Genomic DNA, 19,528 nt, shown 5'->3' on the forward strand with positions numbered 1-19,528 from the left:
TCAGGGCTCTAGGGACTTCTCAGGGCTCTAGGGCATGCTCTGTGCTCTAGGGACTTCTCAGGGCTCTAGGGCCTTCTCAGGGCTCTAGGGCCTTCTCAGGCCTCTAGGGCCTTCTCAGGGCTCTAGGGCATGCTCAGGGCTCTAGGGCATGCTCAGGGCTCTAGGGCATGCTCAGGGCTCTAGTGCATGCTCAGGGCTCTAGGGCATGCTCAGGGCTCTAGGGCATGCTCAGGGCTCTAGGGCCTTCTCATGGCTCTAGGGCCTTATCAGGGCTCTAGGACATGCTCAGGGCTCTAGGCATGCTCAGGGCTTTAGGGCCTTCTCATGGCTCTAGGACATGCTCAGGGCTCTAGGACATGCTCAGGGCTCTAGGGCCTTCTCATGGCTATAGGGCATGCTCAGGGCTCTAGGGCATGCTCAGGGCTCTAGGGCCTTCTCATGGCTCTAGGGCCTTATCAGGGCTCTAGGACATGCTCAGGGCTCTAGGCATGCTCAGGGCTTTAGGGCCTTCTCATGGCTCTAGGGCATGCTCAGGGCTCTAGGACATGCTCAGGGCTCTAGGACATGCTCAGGGCTCTAGGGCCTTCTCAGGGCTCTAGGGCCTTCTCATGGCTCTAGGACATGCTCAGGGCTCTAGGACATGCTCAGGGCTCTAGGGCCTTCTCAGGGCTCTAGGGCCTTCTCATGGCTCTAGGGCATGCTCATGGCTCTAGGGCATGCTCAGGGCTCTAGGACATGCTCAGGGCTCTAGGACATGCTCAGGGCTCTAGGGCCTTCTCATGGCTCTAGGACATGCTCAGGGCTCTAGGACATGCTCAGGGCTCTAGGGCCTTCTCATGGCTCTAGGACATGCTCAGGGCTCTAGGACATGCTCAGGGCTCTAGGGCATGCTCAGGGCTCTAGGACATGCTCAGGGCTCTAGGACATGCTGAGGGCTCTAGGACATGCTCAGGGCTCTGGGGCCTTCTCAGGGATCTAGGACATGCTCAGGGCTCTAGGACATGCTCAGGGCTCTAGGGCCTTCTCAGGGCTCTAGGACATGCTCAGGGCTCTAGGGCCTTCTCAGGGCTCTAGGACATGCTCAGGGCTCTAGGACATGCTGAGGGCTCTAGGACATGCTCAGGGCTCTAGGGCCTTCTCAGGGCTCTAGGACATGCTCAGGGCTCTAGGACATGCTCAGGGCTCTAGGGCCTTATCAGGGCTCTAGGACATGCTCAGGGCTCTAGGGCTTTCTCAGGGCTCTAGGACATGCTCAGGGCTCTAGGACATGCTGAGGGCTCTAGGACATGCTCAGGGCTCTAGGGCCTTCTCAGGGCTCTAGGACATGCTCAGGGCTCTAGGACATGCTCAGGGCTCTAGGGCCTTATCAGGGCTCTAGGACATGCTCAGGGCTCTAGGGCATGCTCAGGGCTCTAGGACATGCTCAGGGCTCTAGGACATGCTCAGGGCTCTAGGGCCTTCTCAGGGCTCTAGGACATGCTCAGGGCTCTAGGACATGCTCAGGGCTCTAGGGCATGCTCAGGGCTCTAGGACATGCTCAGGGCTCTAGGGCCTTCTCAGGGCTCTAGGACATGCTCAGGGCTCTAGGACATGCTCAGGGCTCTAGGACATGCTCAGGGCTCTAGGACATGCTCAGGGCTCTAGGACATGCTGAGGGCTCTAGGACATGCTCAGGGCTCTAGGGCCTTCTCAGGGCTCTAGGACATGCTCAGGGCTCTAGGACATGCTCAGGGCTCTAGGGCCTTATCAGGGCTCTAGGACATGCTCAGGGCTCTAGGGCATGCTCAGGGCTCTAGGACATGCTCAGGGCTCTAGGACATGCTCAGGGCTCTAGGGCCTTCTCAGGGCTCTAGGACATGCTCAGGGCTCTAGGACATGCTCAGGGCTCTAGGGCATGCTCAGGGCTCTAGGACATGCTCAGGGCTCTAGGGCCTTCTCAGGGCTCTAGGACTTGCTCAGGGCTCTAGGACATGCTCAGGGCTCTAGGACATGCTCAGGGCTCTAGGACATGCTCAGGGCTCTAGGACATGCTCAGGGCTCTAGGGCCTTCTCAGGGCTCTAGGACATGCTCAGGGCTCTAGGACATGCTCAGGGCTCTAGGACATGCTCAGGGCTCTAGGACATGCTCAGGGCTCTAGGACATGCTCAGGGCTCTAGGACCTTCTCAGGGCTCTAGGACATGCTCAGGGCTCTAGGACATGCTCAGGGCTCTAGGACATGCTCAGGGCTCTAGGACCTGCTCAGGGCTCTAGGACCTTCTCAGGGCTCTAGGACATGCTCAGGGCTCTAGGGCATGCTCTGGGCTCTAGGGCCTTCTCAGGGCTCTAGGGCATGCTCAGGGCTCTAGGGCATGCTCAGGGCTCTAGGGCATGCTCTGTGCTCTAGGGACTTCTCAGGGCTCTAGGGCCTTCTCAGGGCTCTAGGGACTTCTCAGGGCTCTAGGGCATGCTCTGGGCTCTAGGGCCTTCTCAGGGCTCTAGGGCCTTCTCAGCGCTCTAGGGCCTTCTCAGGCCTCTAGGGCCTTCTCAGGGATCTAGGACATGCTCAGGGCTCTAGGACATGCTCAGGGCTCTAGGGCCTTCTCAGGGCTCTAGGACATGCTCAGGGCTCTAGGGCCTTCTCAGGGCTCTAGGACATGCTCAGGGCTCTAGGACATGCTGAGGGCTCTAGGACATGCTCAGGGCTCTAGGGCCTTCTCAGGGCTCTAGGACATGCTCAGGGCTCTAGGACATGCTCAGGGCTCTAGGGCCTTATCAGGGCTCTAGGACATGCTCAGGGCTCTAGGGCTTTCTCAGGGCTCTAGGACATGCTCAGGGCTCTAGGACATGCTGAGGGCTCTAGGACATGCTCAGGGCTCTAGGGCCTTCTCAGGGCTCTAGGACATGCTCAGGGCTCTAGGACATGCTCAGGGCTCTAGGGCCTTATCAGGGCTCTAGGACATGCTCAGGGCTCTAGGGCATGCTCAGGGCTCTAGGACATGCTCAGGGCTCTAGGACATGCTCAGGGCTCTAGGGCCTTCTCAGGGCTCTAGGACATGCTCAGGGCTCTAGGACATGCTCAGGGCTCTAGGGCATGCTCAGGGCTCTAGGACATGCTCAGGGCTCTAGGGCCTTCTCAGGGCTCTAGGACATGCTCAGGGCTCTAGGACATGCTCAGGGCTCTAGGACATGCTCAGGGCTCTAGGACATGCTCAGGGCTCTAGGACATGCTGAGGGCTCTAGGACATGCTCAGGGCTCTAGGGCCTTCTCAGGGCTCTAGGACATGCTCAGGGCTCTAGGACATGCTCAGGGCTCTAGGGCCTTATCAGGGCTCTAGGACATGCTCAGGGCTCTAGGGCATGCTCAGGGCTCTAGGACATGCTCAGGGCTCTAGGACATGCTCAGGGCTCTAGGGCCTTCTCAGGGCTCTAGGACATGCTCAGGGCTCTAGGACATGCTCAGGGCTCTAGGGCATGCTCAGGGCTCTAGGACATGCTCAGGGCTCTAGGGCCTTCTCAGGGCTCTAGGACTTGCTCAGGGCTCTAGGACATGCTCAGGGCTCTAGGACATGCTCAGGGCTCTAGGACATGCTCAGGGCTCTAGGACATGCTCAGGGCTCTAGGGCCTTCTCAGGGCTCTAGGACATGCTCAGGGCTCTAGGACATGCTCAGGGCTCTAGGACATGCTCAGGGCTCTAGGACATGCTCAGGGCTCTAGGACATGCTCAGGGCTCTAGGACCTTCTCAGGGCTCTAGGACATGCTCAGGGCTCTAGGACATGCTCAGGGCTCTAGGACATGCTCAGGGCTCTAGGACCTGCTCAGGGCTCTAGGACCTTCTCAGGGCTCTAGGACATGCTCAGGGCTCTAGGGCATGCTCTGGGCTCTAGGGCCTTCTCAGGGCTCTAGGGCATGCTCAGGGCTCTAGGGCATGCTCAGGGCTCTAGGGCATGCTCTGTGCTCTAGGGACTTCTCAGGGCTCTAGGGCCTTCTCAGGGCTCTAGGGACTTCTCAGGGCTCTAGGGCATGCTCTGGGCTCTAGGGCCTTCTCAGGGCTCTAGGGCCTTCTCAGCGCTCTAGGGCCTTCTCAGGCCTCTAGGGCCTTCTCAGGGTTCTAGGGCATGCTCAGGGCTCTAGGGCATGCTCAGGGCTCTAGGGCATGCTCAGGGCTCTAGTGCATGCTCAGGGCTCTAGGGCATGCTCAGGGCTCTAGGGCATGCTCAGGGCTCTAGGGCCTTCTCATGGCTCTAGGGCCTTATCAGGGCTCTAGGACATGCTCAGGGCTCTAGGCATGCTCAGGGCTTTAGGGCCTTCTCATGGCTCTAGGACATGCTCAGGGCTCTAGGACATGCTCAGGGCTCTAGGGCCTTCTCATGGCTCTAGGGCATGCTCAGGGCTCTAGGGCATGCTCAGGGCTCTAGGGCCTTCTCATGGCTCTAGGGCCTTATCAGGGCTCTAGGACATGCTCAGGGCTCTAGGCATGCTCAGGGCTTTAGGGCCTTCTCATGGCTCTAGGGCATGCTCAGGGCTCTAGGACATGCTCAGGGCTCTAGGACATGCTCAGGGCTCTAGGGCCTTCTCAGGGCTCTAGGGCCTTCTCATGGCTCTAGGACATGCTCAGGGCTCTAGGACATGCTCAGGGCTCTAGGGCCTTCTCAGGGCTCTAGGGCCTTCTCATGGCTCTAGGGCATGCTCATGGCTCTAGGGCATGCTCAGGGCTCTAGGACATGCTCAGGGCTCTAGGACATGCTCAGGGCTCTAGGGCCTTCTCATGGCTCTAGGACATGCTCAGGGCTCTAGGACATGCTCAGGGCTCTAGGGCCTTCTCATGGCTCTAGGACATGCTCAGGGCTCTAGGACATGCTCAGGGCTCTAGGGCATGCTCAGGGCTCTAGGACATGCTCAGGGCTCTAGGACATGCTGAGGGCTCTAGGACATGCTCAGGGCTCTGGGGCCTTCTCAGGGATCTAGGACATGCTCAGGGCTCTAGGACATGCTCAGGGCTCTAGGGCCTTCTCAGGGCTCTAGGACATGCTCAGGGCTCTAGGGCCTTCTCAGGGCTCTAGGACATGCTCAGGGCTCTAGGACATGCTGAGGGCTCTAGGACATGCTCAGGGCTCTAGGGCCTTCTCAGGGCTCTAGGACATGCTCAGGGCTCTAGGACATGCTCAGGGCTCTAGGGCCTTATCAGGGCTCTAGGACATGCTCAGGGCTCTAGGGCTTTCTCAGGGCTCTAGGACATGCTCAGGGCTCTAGGACATGTTGAGGGCTCTAGGACATGCTCAGGGCTCTAGGGCCTTCTCAGGGCTCTAGGACATGCTCAGGGCTCTAGGACATGCTCAGGGCTCTAGGGCCTTATCAGGGCTCTAGGACATGCTCAGGGCTCTAGGGCATGCTCAGGGCTCTAGGACATGCTCAGGGCTCTAGGACATGCTCAGGGCTCTAGGGCCTTCTCAGGGCTCTAGGACATGCTCAGGGCTCTAGGACATGCTCAGGGCTCTAGGGCATGCTCAGGGCTCTAGGACATGCTCAGGGCTCTAGGGCCTTCTCAGGGCTCTAGGACATGCTCAGGGCTCTAGGACATGCTCAGGGCTCTAGGACATGCTCAGGGCTCTAGGACATGCTCAGGGCTCTAGGACATGCTGAGGGCTCTAGGACATGCTCAGGGCTCTAGGGCCTTCTCAGGGCTCTAGGACATGCTCAGGGCTCTAGGACATGCTCAGGGCTCTAGGGCCTTATCAGGGCTCTAGGACATGCTCAGGGCTCTAGGGCTTTCTCAGGGCTCTAGGACATGCTCAGGGCTCTAGGACATGCTGAGGGCTCTAGGACATGCTCAGGGCTCTAGGGCCTTCTCAGGGCTCTAGGACATGCTCAGGGCTCTAGGACATGCTCAGGGCTCTAGGGCCTTATCAGGGCTCTAGGACATGCTCAGGGCTCTAGGGCATGCTCAGGGCTCTAGGACATGCTCAGGGCTCTAGGACATGCTCAGGGCTCTAGGGCCTTCTCAGGGCTCTAGGACATGCTCAGGGCTCTAGGACATGCTCAGGGCTCTAGGGCATGCTCAGGGCTCTAGGACATGCTCAGGGCTCTAGGGCCTTCTCAGGGCTCTAGGACATGCTCAGGGCTCTAGGACATGCTCAGGGCTCTAGGACATGCTCAGGGCTCTAGGACATGCTCAGGGCTCTAGGACATGCTGAGGGCTCTAGGACATGCTCAGGGCTCTAGGGCCTTCTCAGGGCTCTAGGACATGCTCAGGGCTCTAGGACATGCTCAGGGCTCTAGGGCCTTATCAGGGCTCTAGGACATGCTCAGGGCTCTAGGGCATGCTCAGGGCTCTAGGACATGCTCAGGGCTCTAGGGCCTTCTCAGGGCTCTAGGACATGCTCAGGGCTCTAGGACATGCTCAGGGCTCTAGGGCCTTATCAGGGCTCTAGGACATGCTCAGGGCTCTAGGTCATGCTCAGGGCTCTAGGACATGCTCAGGGCTCTAGGACATGCTCAGGGCTCTAGGGCCTTCTCAGGGCTCTAGGACATGCTCAGGGCTCTAGGACATGCTCAGGGCTCTAGGGCATGCTCAGGGCTCTAGGACATGCTCAGGGCTCTAGGGCCTTCTCAGGGCTCTAGGACATGCTCAGGGCTCTAGGACAAGCTCAGGGCTCTAGGACATGCTCAGGGCTCTAGGACATGCTCAGGGCTCTAGGACATGCTGAGGGCTCTAGGACATGCTCAGGGCTCTAGGGCCTTCTCAGGGCTCTAGGACATGCTCAGGGCTCTAGGACATGCTCAGGGCTCTAGGGCCTTATCAGGGCTCTAGGACATGCTCAGGGCTCTAGGGCTTTCTCAGGGCTCTAGGACATGCTCAGGGCTCTAGGACATGCTGAGGGCTCTAGGACATGCTCAGGGCTCTAGGGCCTTCTCAGGGCTCTAGGACATGCTCAGGGCTCTAGGACATGCTCAGGGCTCTAGGGCCTTATCAGGGCTCTAGGACATGCTCAGGGCTCTAGGGCATGCTCAGGGCTCTAGGACATGCTCAGGGCTCTAGGACATGCTCAGGGCTCTAGGGCCTTCTCAGGGCTCTAGGACATGCTCAGGGCTCTAGGACATGCTCAGGGCTCTAGGGCATGCTCAGGGCTCTAGGACATGCTCAGGGCTCTAGGGCCTTCTCAGGGCTCTAGGACATGCTCAGGGCTCTAGGACATGCTCAGGGCTCTAGGACATGCTCAGGGCTCTAGGACATGCTCAGGGCTCTAGGACATGCTCAGGGCTCTAGGACATGCTCAGGGCTCTAGGGCCTTCTCAGGGCTCTAGGACATGCTCAGGGCTCTAGGACATGCTCAGGGCTCTAGGGCCTTATCAGGGCTCTAGGACATGCTCAGGGCTCTAGGGCATGCTCAGGGCTCTAGGACATGCTCAGGGCTCTAGGACATGCTCAGGGCTCTAGGGCCTTCTCAGGGCTCTAGGACATGCTCAGGGCTCTAGGACATGCTCAGGGCTCTAGGACATGCTCAGGGCTCTAGGACATGCTCAGGGCTCTAGGGCCTTCTCAGGGCTCTAGGACATGCTCAGGGCTCTAGGACATGCTCAGGGCTCTAGGACCTGCTCAGGGCTCTAGGACCTTCTCAGGGCTCTAGGACATGCTCAGGGCTCTAGGGCATGCTCTGGGCTCTAGGGCCTTCTCAGGGCTCTAGGGCATGCTCAGGGCTCTAGGGCATGCTCAGGGCTCTAGGGCATGCTCAGGGCTCTAGGGCATGCTCTGTGCTCTAGGGACTTCTCAGGGCTCTAGGGCCTTCTCAGGGCTCTAGGGACTTCTCAGGGCTCTAGGGCATGCTCTGGGCTCTAGGGCCTTCTCAGGGCTCTAGGGCCTTCTCAGCGCTCTAGGGCCTTCTCAGGCCTCTAGGGCCTTCTCAGGGTTCTAGGGCATGCTCAGGGCTCTAGGGCATGCTCAGGGCTCTAGGGCATGCTCAGGGCTCTAGTGCATGCTCAGGGCTCTAGGGCATGCTCAGGGCTCTAGGGCATGCTCAGGGCTCTAGGGCCTTCTCATGGCTCTAGGGCCTTATCAGGGCTCTAGGACATGCTCAGGGCTCTAGGCATGCTCAGGGCTTTAGGGCCTTCTCATGGCTCTAGGACATGCTCAGGGCTCTAGGACATGCTCAGGGCTCTAGGGCCTTCTCATGGCTCTAGGGCATGCTCAGGGCTCTAGGGCATGCTCAGGGCTCTAGGGCCTTCTCATGGCTCTAGGGCCTTATCAGGGCTCTAGGACATGCTCAGGGCTCTAGGCATGCTCAGTGCTTTAGGGCCTTCTCATGGCTCTAGGGCATGCTCAGGGCTCTAGGACATGCTCAGGGCTCTAGGACATGCTCAGGGCTCTAGGGCCTTCTCAGGGCTCTAGGGCCTTCTCATGGCTCTAGGACATGCTCAGGGCTCTAGGACATGCTCAGGGCTCTAGGGCCTTCTCAGGGCTCTAGGGCCTTCTCATGGCTCTAGGGCATGCTCATGGCTCTAGGGCATGCTCAGGGCTCTAGGACATGCTCAGGGCTCTAGGACATGCTCAGGGCTCTAGGGCCTTCTCATGGCTCTAGGACATGCTCAGGGCTCTAGGACATGCTCAGGGCTCTAGGGCCTTCTCATGGCTCTAGGACATGCTCAGGGCTCTAGGACATGCTCAGGGCTCTAGGGCATGCTCAGGGCTCTAGGACATGCTCAGGGCTCTAGGACATGCTGAGGGCTCTAGGACATGCTCAGGGCTCTGGGGCCTTCTCAGGGATCTAGGACATGCTCAGGGCTCTAGGACATGCTCAGGGCTCTAGGGCCTTCTCAGGGCTCTAGGACATGCTCAGGGCTCTAGGGCCTTCTCAGGGCTCTAGGACATGCTCAGGGCTCTAGGACATGCTGATGGCTCTAGGACATGCTCAGGGCTCTAGGGCCTTCTCAGGGCTCTAGGACATGCTCAGGGCTCTAGGACATGCTCAGGGCTCTAGGGCCTTATCAGGGCTCTAGGACATGCTCAGGGCTCTAGGGCTTTCTCAGGGCTCTAGGACATGCTCAGGGCTCTAGGACATGCTGAGGGCTCTAGGACATGCTCAGGGCTCTAGGGCCTTCTCAGGGCTCTAGGACATGCTCAGGGCTCTAGGACATGCTCAGGGCTCTAGGGCCTTATCAGGGCTCTAGGACATGCTCAGGGCTCTAGGGCATGCTCAGGGCTCTAGGACATGCTCAGGGCTCTAGGACATGCTCAGGGCTCTAGGGCCTTCTCAGGGCTCTAGGACATGCTCAGGGCTCTAGGACATGCTCAGGGCTCTAGGGCATGCTCAGGGCTCTAGGACATGCTCAGGGCTCTAGGGCCTTCTCAGGGCTCTAGGACATGCTCAGGGCTCTAGGACATGCTCAGGGCTCTAGGACATGCTCAGGGCTCTAGGACATGCTCAGGGCTCTAGGACATGCTGAGGGCTCTAGGACATGCTCAGGGCTCTAGGGCCTTCTCAGGGCTCTAGGACATGCTCAGGGCTCTAGGACATGCTCAGGGCTCTAGGGCCTTATCAGGGCTCTAGGACATGCTCAGGGCTCTAGGGCATGCTCAGGGCTCTAGGACATGCTCAGGGCTCTAGGACATGCTCAGGGCTCTAGGGCCTTCTCAGGGCTCTAGGACATGCTCAGGGCTCTAGGACATGCTCAGGGCTCTAGGGCATGCTCAGGGCTCTAGGACATGCTCAGGGCTCTAGGGCCTTCTCAGGGCTCTAGGACTTGCTCAGGGCTCTAGGACATGCTCAGGGCTCTAGGACATGCTCAGGGCTCTAGGACATACTCAGGGCTCGAGGACATGCTCAGGGCTCTAGGGCCTTCTCAGGGCTCTAGGACATGCTCAGGGCTCTAGGACATGCTCAGGGCTCTAGGGCATGCTCAGGGCTCTAGGACATGCTCAGGGCTCTAGGGCCTTCTCAGGGCTCTAGGACATGCTCAGGGCTCTAGGACATGCTCAGGGCTCTAGGACATGCTCAGGGCTCTAGGACATGCTCAGGGCTCTAGGACATGCTCAGGGCTCTAGGACCTGCTCAGGGCTCTAGGACCTGCTCAGGGCTCTAGGACATGCTCAGGGCTCTAGGACATGCTCAGGGCTCTAGGACATGCTCAGGGCTCTAGGACCTGCTCAGGGCTCTAGGACCTTCTCAGGGCTCTAGGACATGCTCAGGGCTCTAGGGCCTTCTCAGGGCTCTGGTCAAAAGTAGAGTACTACAAGGAATATAATGTTATTTCAGACGCATCATTTTTTTTGTCTGTGATCTTGAAAACGGCATATAAAACCTGTCTTCCTCTTATTTTGTATAATCAGCTGGTGATCGCCGGCCTCCTAGTCAGTGTCCAGCTCACCCTTGAGGTTACTCTGATCATCCTGGAGCCGCCCATGCCCGTCAAATCCTACCCCAGCATCAGGGAGGTGTACCTCATCTGCAACACCAGTACACTGGGCATGGTGGCGCCCCTGGGCTACAACGGCCTGCTCATCCTGAGCTGCACCTACTACGCCTTCAAGACGCGCAACGTCCCGGCCAACTTCAACGAGGCCAAGTACATCGCCTTCACCATGTACACCACCTGTATCATCTGGCTGGCGTTTGTCCCCATCTACTTCGGCTCCAACTATAAGATCATCACCACGTCATTCTCCGTGAGCCTGAGCGTCACCGTGGCTTTGGGCTGTATGTTCTCGCCCAAGATGTACATCATCCTCGCCAAGCCGGAGCGTAACGTGCGCAGCGCTTTCACCACCTCGGATGCCGTGCGCATGCACGTGGGCGACGGCACTTGCCGGAGCAACAGCCTGCTCAACATGTTCAAACGGAAGAAGAACTCTGAGAAGTAGGTTGATGTAATCCTGGGTCCGTATTCACAAAGAGTATCAGAGTAGGAGTGTTGATTTAGGATCAGTTTAGCCTTTTAGATCATAATGAATAGGATTACACGGACAGGTGGGACCTGATCCTAGATCAGAATTCGTACTCTGAGACGCTTTGAGAGTACAGACCTTTCTCCTGAGGTACCACTGGGATGCTGATTTTGTCTTACAGTAATTAACTCTCAGATTCTTTGTCCCACATGGCACCCTATACCCTATGTAGGTTAGTTCTCTACTTTTGACCAGTCCCCAAAGGTATTGCACTATGTAAGGAATATGGTGCCATTTGGGACACAGAGAGAGTATATTATGCCAGATCCAGGTCAAATGTTCAATTAAAAAACACCTTAACATTAAATCTGTTGCTGAATATAATGAAAACCAGCATACCCATGAGTACTATCAGGATACACTGTACCACAGCATAATGATTTATAGTACATTGGAAATACATTCATCTGAATAGATAAATAAAGATATACAGTCCTCAGTAAGGTATAGTTCAGCCCAAAACGTCACCATCAACATAGAATTCATCTGATTTTAACGGTCATTTAAAAAAAAAAACGTTTTAACGTTCGTTTAAAAAAAAATGTATTTTTACATGAACCAGAAATGCTGTTGTTGTCTTCACTTTTCTGAGTTCCTGTGAAAGAGCTAACAGCCATCTTTATTCTGTTTATAGTTCTAATGGAAAGTCTGTGTCATGGTCTGAACCAGGTGCAAGACATCATCCTCCAAAAGGGGAGCACAATTGGCACAGACTGTCTGTGCACGTGAAGAGACAGGAAGCAGGATGCTCCAATCAGATGGCCGTCATCAGACCCTTAACTAACACCTACCATAACACAGGCAGCAGCATGGCCATGGAGTTCTCTGACCTCAGCACCAAAACTCTGTACAACGTAGCCGAGGAGGACGAGTGCGACCTAGTCAGATACAACCCTCCCCTTAGTCCCCACATGATGGCCCACGGGCAGATAATGCCCCCCATCGGTGGGCCGATGAAAGAGGTGGATGAGGTGGTTGAATATTATCCCCCTGTTGAGCACATGCCCCTGCCACAGAGCAGAGTGATCCCCCAACAGAGGGTCATCACGGACCACCTACTGTTACAGTACAACAGTGATTTCATCATCCCTGAGCTCAATGATATGGACATGACCAGTCTGCCCGGCCCTGGCCCTATGGCTGGTGAGGGCGGTGGTGGTTTTGGGGGCCGGTCTGGGAGCAGTCATGGCAGGCCTGTGTATCACCAGGCTCATCTCATCCAGCAGCATGCAATCCTGCCCCTGCAACTAGAACTTGGCCCCTTTGATGACGAGGAACCCACCTCCACCCTAGAGATAGAAGAGGAGGAGGAGATTGAGGAGGAGGAGGAGATTGAGGAGGAGGAGGTAGAGGTGGAGGAGGAGCAGTTTGGCCTCCTCCATGGATACATGTATGACAACGGCATGATTCACGAAGAAGAAGAGGACGACGTTGTTCAGATCAAATCAGCCATGGAGGATTCTATGGCCCTGATGCCCCCCTCCCCGTTCCGTGATACAGCGAGCATGGGGAGCCCTTTCCACAACACCTCACCCGTGTCCGAGTCCATATTGTGCACCCCTCCGAACTATGCCTCTGTCATTTTGAAGGACTATAAAGAAAGCTCCTCAACTCTGTGAACGAGTACTGTAGAATAATATAGAGCCATTTTGTAGCTGATAGCATATTGTTTTGTGTTCCATTTAATAAGAAATAAGAAATGGCAACAATGTCTTGAATAAGTTATTGAGTGGCTGATTGGACAATATTGGTTGACTCATGAAATATATGAGTGAAAAGTGTTTGTGTTTACATGGACAAAAGTGAGCAAAAACACTGAAGGCACACTTTTAAAAAGGTATTTTTGTTGTATAGTAAATATAATGGAGAAAAGACTGAAAGATGTAACCATGGCAAAATGCATTTCCATGTTTATGCAAAAAGAGATGAAAAGCATCGAACTTGCTGTAGGCTTTGTGCTTATTAGGAAAACAAAAAGATAAGATAGTCCTACCTATTGAAGTCATTTAAGTAGAAGTTATTCAGGGTACAGTACAGTGTACGCTTCAGCATCATCAGGTATTACAATAATGATTGTGTTTGTTGTTGTTTTCATAAAGGCAAACTTCCACCGCTTGAAATTAGATGGTTTATCAATTATAATGCTGCCAGACTATCCCACCTGTAGTTCACACAAATATGTGTATAAATTATATATGCGCTGTGTAGGCCTGTGTTTACCAATAGAACAATAACCTGTAATTGTAAAATATTCTGGATGAATGTGTTTTGTTGTTTTGCTCATATCAAGTGTGTATTTATTTTGAAAAAAGAACAAAGATTATTATCGCCTCTGTCCTCATCAGATAACGTCAGAATGAACTTATGATACTGATTCAATAACTACTGTAAGAATGTAGCAAACAAAACCAGAATGATTTTCAAGTGCCATGTATCCTGTATGCTTCCATTTACACAAGATATATATTTTTTTTATGTCTCTCATTTCAATTGCAAGTTTGTATATTTTATAAACAGCCCTCTAAACCCATACTTGCAACAGTTTCTATTTAAGCAATAAGGCCCGAGGGGGTGTGGTATATGGCCAATATACCACGGCTCAGGGCTGTTCTTACACACAACGCAACCCGGAGCGCCTGGACACAGCCCTTAACTGTGGTATATGGCCAATATACCACGGCTCAGAGCTGTTCTTACACACAACGCAACCCGGAGCGCCTGGACACAGCCCTTAACTGTGGTATATGGCCAATATACCACGGCTCAGGGCTGTTCTTACACACAACGCAACCCGGAGCGCCTGGACACAGCCCTTAACTGTGGTATATGGCCAATATACCACGGCTCAGGGCTGTTCTTACACACAACGCAACCCGGAGCGCCTGGACACAGCCCTTAACTGTGGTATATGGCCAATATACCACGGCTCAGGGCTGTTCTTACACACAACGCAACCCGGAGCGCCTGGACACAGCCCTTAACTGTGGTATATGGCCAATATACCACGGCTCAGGGCTGTTCTTACACACAACGCAACCCGGAGCGCCTGGACACAGCCCTTAACTGTGGTATATGGCCAATATACCACGGCTCAGGGCTGTTCTTACACACAACGCAACCCGGAGCGCCTGGACACAGCCCTTAACTGTGGTATATGGCCAATATACCACGGCTCAGGGCTGTTCTTACACACAACGCAACCCGGAGCGCCTGGACACAGTTGCCCTTAACTGTGGTATATGGCCAATATACCACGGCTCAGGGCTGTTCTTACACACAACGCAACCCGGAGCGCCTGGACACAGCCCTTAACTGTGGTATATGGCCAATATACCACGGCTCAGGGCTGTTCTTACACACAACGCAACCCGGAGCGCCTGGACACAGCCCTTAACTGTGGTATATGGCCAATATACCACGGCTCAGGGCTGTTCTTACACACAACGCAACCCGGAGCGCCTGGACACAGCCCTTAACTGTGGTATATGGCCAATATACCACGGCTCAGGGCTGTTCTTACACACAACGCAACCCGGAGCGCCTGGACACAGCCCTTAACTGTGGTATATGGCCAATATACCACGGCTCAGGGCTGTTCTTACACACAACGCAACCCGGAGCGCCTGGACACAGCCCTTAACTGTGGTATATGGCCAATATACCACGGCTCAGGGCTGTTCTTACACACAACGCAACCCGGAGCGCCTGGACACAGCCCTTAACTGTGGTATATGGCCAATATACCACGGCTCAGGGCTGTTCTTACACACAACGCAACCCGGAGCGCCTGGACACAGCCCTTAACTGTGGTATATGGCCAATATACCACGGCTCAGGGCTGTTCTTACACACAACGCAACCCGGAGCGCCTGGACACAGCCCTTAACTGTGGTATATGGCCAATATACCACGGCTCAGGGCTGTTCTTACACACAACGCAACCCGGAGCGCCTGGACACAGCCCTTAACCGTGGTATATGGCCAATATACCACGGCTCAGGGCTGTTCTTACACACAACGCAACCCGGAGCGCCTGGACACAGCCCTTAACTGTGGTATATGGCCAATATACCACGGCTCAGGGCTGTTCTTACACACAACGCAACCCGGAGCGCCTGGACACAGCCCTTAACTGTGGTATATGGCCAATATACCACGGCTCAGGGCTGTTCTTACACACAACGCAACCCGGAGCGCCTGGACACAGCCCTTAACTGTGGTATATGGCCAATATACCACAAACCCCTGAGGAGCCTTATTGCTGCTATTATAAACCAGTTACCAACCTAATTAGAAGAGTAAAACTAAATGTTTTGTCATACCTGTGGTATACGGGCTGATATATCACAGCTTTCAGCCAATCAGCATTCAGGGCTCAAACCATCCCGTTTAGAATATAATACGATTGCCAAAAATGTAATATAATGTCAATTGAATGTCATTTGAACGTCATTGGTTTTGTGAATGAACTGTATGTAGTATCCATCCTATTTTGGTAACGATTCAGATTAGTTTACTAAAGGCATTACGATGTAAAGTTTATTTAACAATTTATAAATGTGTTGTTTATTGTGACTGTTGGGTTTGTACAACATTATTCTTACTTTTCACAATTGTTAAGATCTCACTATATACAATGCAATAAACAATGGGTATTATCATCAGTAATATGAATAGGCTGTTTGATAGAAATGGCTTCATAGAGTTGAATAGGTTTTCTGTTTAAAACATGTAATTAATATAGCAGTGCAGAACAAAGTCATTGTCCTTTAGATTCTGAAAGATATATGTTTTGTTAGAATAAAAATAAATGTAAAAAAGCATGTGTACGGAGTCATTCATTCATGACGCCTGTCTGTATTGGTCACATGCAGCAAAAAGAAAGTAGTCTCTGGTTTATATCACAACATGCTCAGAGTTTACATTTAAAGTGGTAATTGGAGAACGAGGAGTTGGAAAAACCAGCACATGCGTTTCAAGGAACGGAGTTGACTTCGCATTGAAAATGACTGAATGGGACGATGAGACCGTGGTGAGACTTTAGCTTTGGGATGTAAAGAAAGCAGGTTTATAGGACACACAGCTGAAATATTATCAACGGATGTTTCCAATTTTTTTCTCACTCATAAAACAATTATGCCTAGAAAGAGCAATACGATTATCGAACCAACTCAATAAAGCCTATTAGAGTGAATATTCAAGAGCACATATATTTCACTGTGGATATTTCACACTATCATATTGACAATATGATAATCTTCACAGTTCTGTGTTTCTCTGCTTGGGATAAATTAAATTAAATGTTATTGGTCACATACACATATTTAGCAGATGTTATTGCGGGTGTAGCAAAATGCTTTTGTTCCTAGCTCCAACAGTGCAGTAGTGTCTAACAATTCACACAAGTCTAAAAGTAAAATAATGTAATTAAGAAATATATAAATATTAGGACGAGCAATGTCAGAGTGGAATTGACTAAAATACAGTGAAATACAGTATATACATATGAAAGGAGTAAAACAGTATGTAAACATTATTAAAGTGACCAGTGTTCCATTATTAAAGTGACCAGTGATTCCATGTCTATGTACATAGGGCAGCAGCCTCTAAGGTGCAGGTTTAAGTAACCGCAGTGCTCTCCAGAGGGTGGTGCGATCTACACAACGCATCACCGGGGGCAAACTACCTGCCCTCCAGGACACCTACAGCACCCGATGTCACAGAAAGGCCGAAAGGTCATTAAGGACAACAACCCCCCGAGTCACGGCCTGTTCACCCTGTTACCATCCAGAAGGCAACGTCAGTACAGGTGCATCAATGCTGGGACCGAGAGACTGTAAAACAGCTTTTTCTCCTTGCCATCAGACTGTTAAGACAGCCATCACTGACACAGAGAGGCTGCTGCCTACATACAGACTTGAAATCATTGGCCACTTTAATAAATGGATCACTAGTCACTTTAATACTGTTTCCATATCTTGCATTACTCATCTCATATGTATATACTGTCTTTTATACCATCTATTGCATCTTGCCTATGCAGCTCGGTCAATGCTCATCCATATATTTATATGTATATCTTATTATTCTTATTCCTTTACTTAGATGTGTGTGTATAAGGTAGTTTTTGTGAAATTGTTATATTACTTATTATATATTGCTGCACTGTCGGAACTAGAAGCACAAGCATTTCACTACACTCGCATTAACATCTGATAATCATGTGTATGTGACCAATACAATTTGATTTGATTTGATTTGTCTGTGTGGGTGGGTCATTACAGATTGTCAGTGAGCCGAGGAACTTGAAGCTTTTCACGTTCTCTGCTACGGTCCCATCGATGTGGATAGGTGCGTGCTCCCTCTGCTGTCTCCTGACATTGGATCACACTCTGGTGTTGTAGTGTTCTCCTGGTCAGGTTTACTAGGTTATCTCCCCATGGATTGTAGACAAACATTAAGCTTTCCAAGTTGTACAGCCAGATTAATATGTATGTAGGGAACAGCTTTCCAATCAAAGTTAAGAAGGATTTAAGAAAGCAAAGCAGATAACAACCTGTATCGTAGTGTCCCAAAAGACACCCTATTCTCTTGATAGTGCACTGCTTTTCACCAGGTCTATAGGGACACACTGTGTTTTTCTCTACTCCTGAAGGTTAGGAGTGGATTAGGAACCTGTTCAGAGTGCACTACAATGAGGCCATGGGGGCGTTCATAGTCTTTGACGTGACGAAGATGAAGACATTAGAGACTGCCACACAGTGGAAGCATGACCTAGATAGCAAAGTGAGAACCCTATCCACAGTGGAAGCCCCTATCCTTGCTGTCCAAGTGTGACCAGAAAGAGGAGAACAAGAAGCTGTCTGCCCTGTCTAACAACTACTGTGAAGAAGAAGGCTTTCTGGGGTGGTTTGACACATCAGCAAAGGTGAGGGAGATATCAGTTATGGAAGGAAGTCACCTGATGTTAATTGTTTAACTTTAACACGGTAGCAATGTACTCCTAAAGGGTTACGGTGTGTTACACATTCACTTTAACGTTCATACTATAAGAGTAGTGCTTTACTGCGGTTTAAAGAAGCAAAGAAGGCAAACGTGTATTGCATTGGCTGTCAGCGCAACAACCATTTGGCCTCACTCTATTAGTAAAAGCTCACTTCACTCTCATTAAAGGTTTGGGGACTAATGGATGTTTTAATTTAACGAAAAACTGATACAGATCTGATACTGACTCTGACTAAAAGGGGTTACGTTTCAACATTCTTAAATATATTCACTGCCGTTCAAAAGTTTGGGGTCACTTAGAAATGTCCTAGTTTTTGAAAGAAAAGCTAATTTTTTGTCCATTATAATAACATCAAATCGATCAGAAATACAGTGTAGACATTGTTAATGTTGTAAGTGACTATTGTAGAAGGAAACGGCTGATGTTTAATGGAATATCTACATAGGCGTACAGACTCCAGGATGCTGGCCTTCTAGGCAGAGTTGCAAAGAAAAAGCCATATCTCAGACTGCCCAATAAAAATAAAAGATTAAGAGAACACAGACACTGGACAGAGGACAGAGGAACTCTGCCTAGAAGGCCAACATCCCGGAGTCGCCTCGTCACTATTTACGTTGAGACTGGTGTTTTGAGGGTACTCTAATGTACTTGTCCTCTCACTCCTCTTTCTATTCTGGTTAGAGACAGTTTGTGCTGTTCTGTAAAGGGAGTAGGATACAGTCTTGTACGAGATCTTCAGTTTCTTGGCAATTTCTCACATGGAATAGCCTTCATTTCTCGGAACAAGAATAGACTGACAAATTTCTAGACATTTTGAGCTTGTAAGCGAACCCACAAATGCTGATGCTCCAGATACTCAACTAGTCTAAAGAAGGACAGTTTTATTGCTTCTTTAATCAGAACAACAGTTTTCAGCTGTGCTAACATAATTTCTAACATGGTTTTCTAATGATCAATTAGCCTTTTAAAATGATACACTTGGATTAGCTAACACAACGTGCCATTGGAACACAGGAGTGATGGTTGCTGATAATGGGCCTCTGTACGCCTATGTAGATATTCCATTAAAAATCAGCCGTTTCCAGCTATAATAGTCATTTACAACATTAACAATGTCTACACTGAATTTCTGATCAATTTTATGTTATTTTAATGGACAAAAAATTGTGACCCCAAACTTTTGAACGGTAGTGTATATTTTTTCCTTGTACCATGTTCCCTTATGTCTGACTTTCAGGCCAAGGTCAATGTTGACAAGGCAGGAGCTTTCCTAGTGCAGCACATGCTGCAGATAGACAGAGGGCTGTCCAGCAGAGACAATCAAAATGACAGCATCAACATGGGCCAGTCAGAAACAATATTTAAATGCTGCTAGCACCGGCCTGGAGACAATGGACTCAGAGGGCAGAGGGCTATATGGGGACTTGAACAGAGAGGGACAGCTGGGTAAAACTCATACCTGTACATAAATATTTCATTTCAACAAATTTTCCCCACTGGATTAGGTGTCAGGAATGTCCGTTTATATCATTCTCATTTCAGACCCTTTCAGCACATTCCATCAACAGTACATGGTTATGGGGCAGTAGGCTGTCTGTGTGGG

The 19,528-nt window shown here is 51.8% G+C and overlaps 1 protein-coding gene and 1 pseudogene across 3 annotated transcripts in view; both read left to right on the top strand.

Moving 5' to 3' along the window:
• The window catches only part of LOC135525565 (metabotropic glutamate receptor 1-like), a 52,038-nt gene extending 37,905 nt beyond the window's left edge, over nucleotides 1–14,133 (top strand). For 2 of the 3 annotated variants that reach the window (XM_064953255.1, XM_064953256.1), the window contains exons 9-10: nucleotides 10,305–10,831; nucleotides 11,554–14,133. In XM_064953255.1, the coding sequence (XP_064809327.1) occupies nucleotides 10,305–10,831; nucleotides 11,554–12,538 (1,512 nt within the window). In that variant the 3' untranslated portion in view covers nucleotides 12,539–14,133. The remainder of the gene's footprint in view (nucleotides 1–10,304; nucleotides 10,832–11,553) is intronic. The other variant, XM_064953257.1, reaches the window with a different exon arrangement.
• On the top strand, nucleotides 13,349–19,300 carry LOC135526896 (ras-related protein Rab-32-like; annotated as a pseudogene).
• The last annotated feature ends 228 nt before the right edge of the window (nucleotides 19,301–19,528 follow it).

Source organism: Oncorhynchus masou, chromosome 32 (genome assembly GCF_036934945.1).
Source record: "Oncorhynchus masou masou isolate Uvic2021 chromosome 32, UVic_Omas_1.1, whole genome shotgun sequence".
NCBI lineage: Eukaryota > Metazoa > Chordata > Actinopteri > Salmoniformes > Salmonidae > Oncorhynchus > Oncorhynchus masou.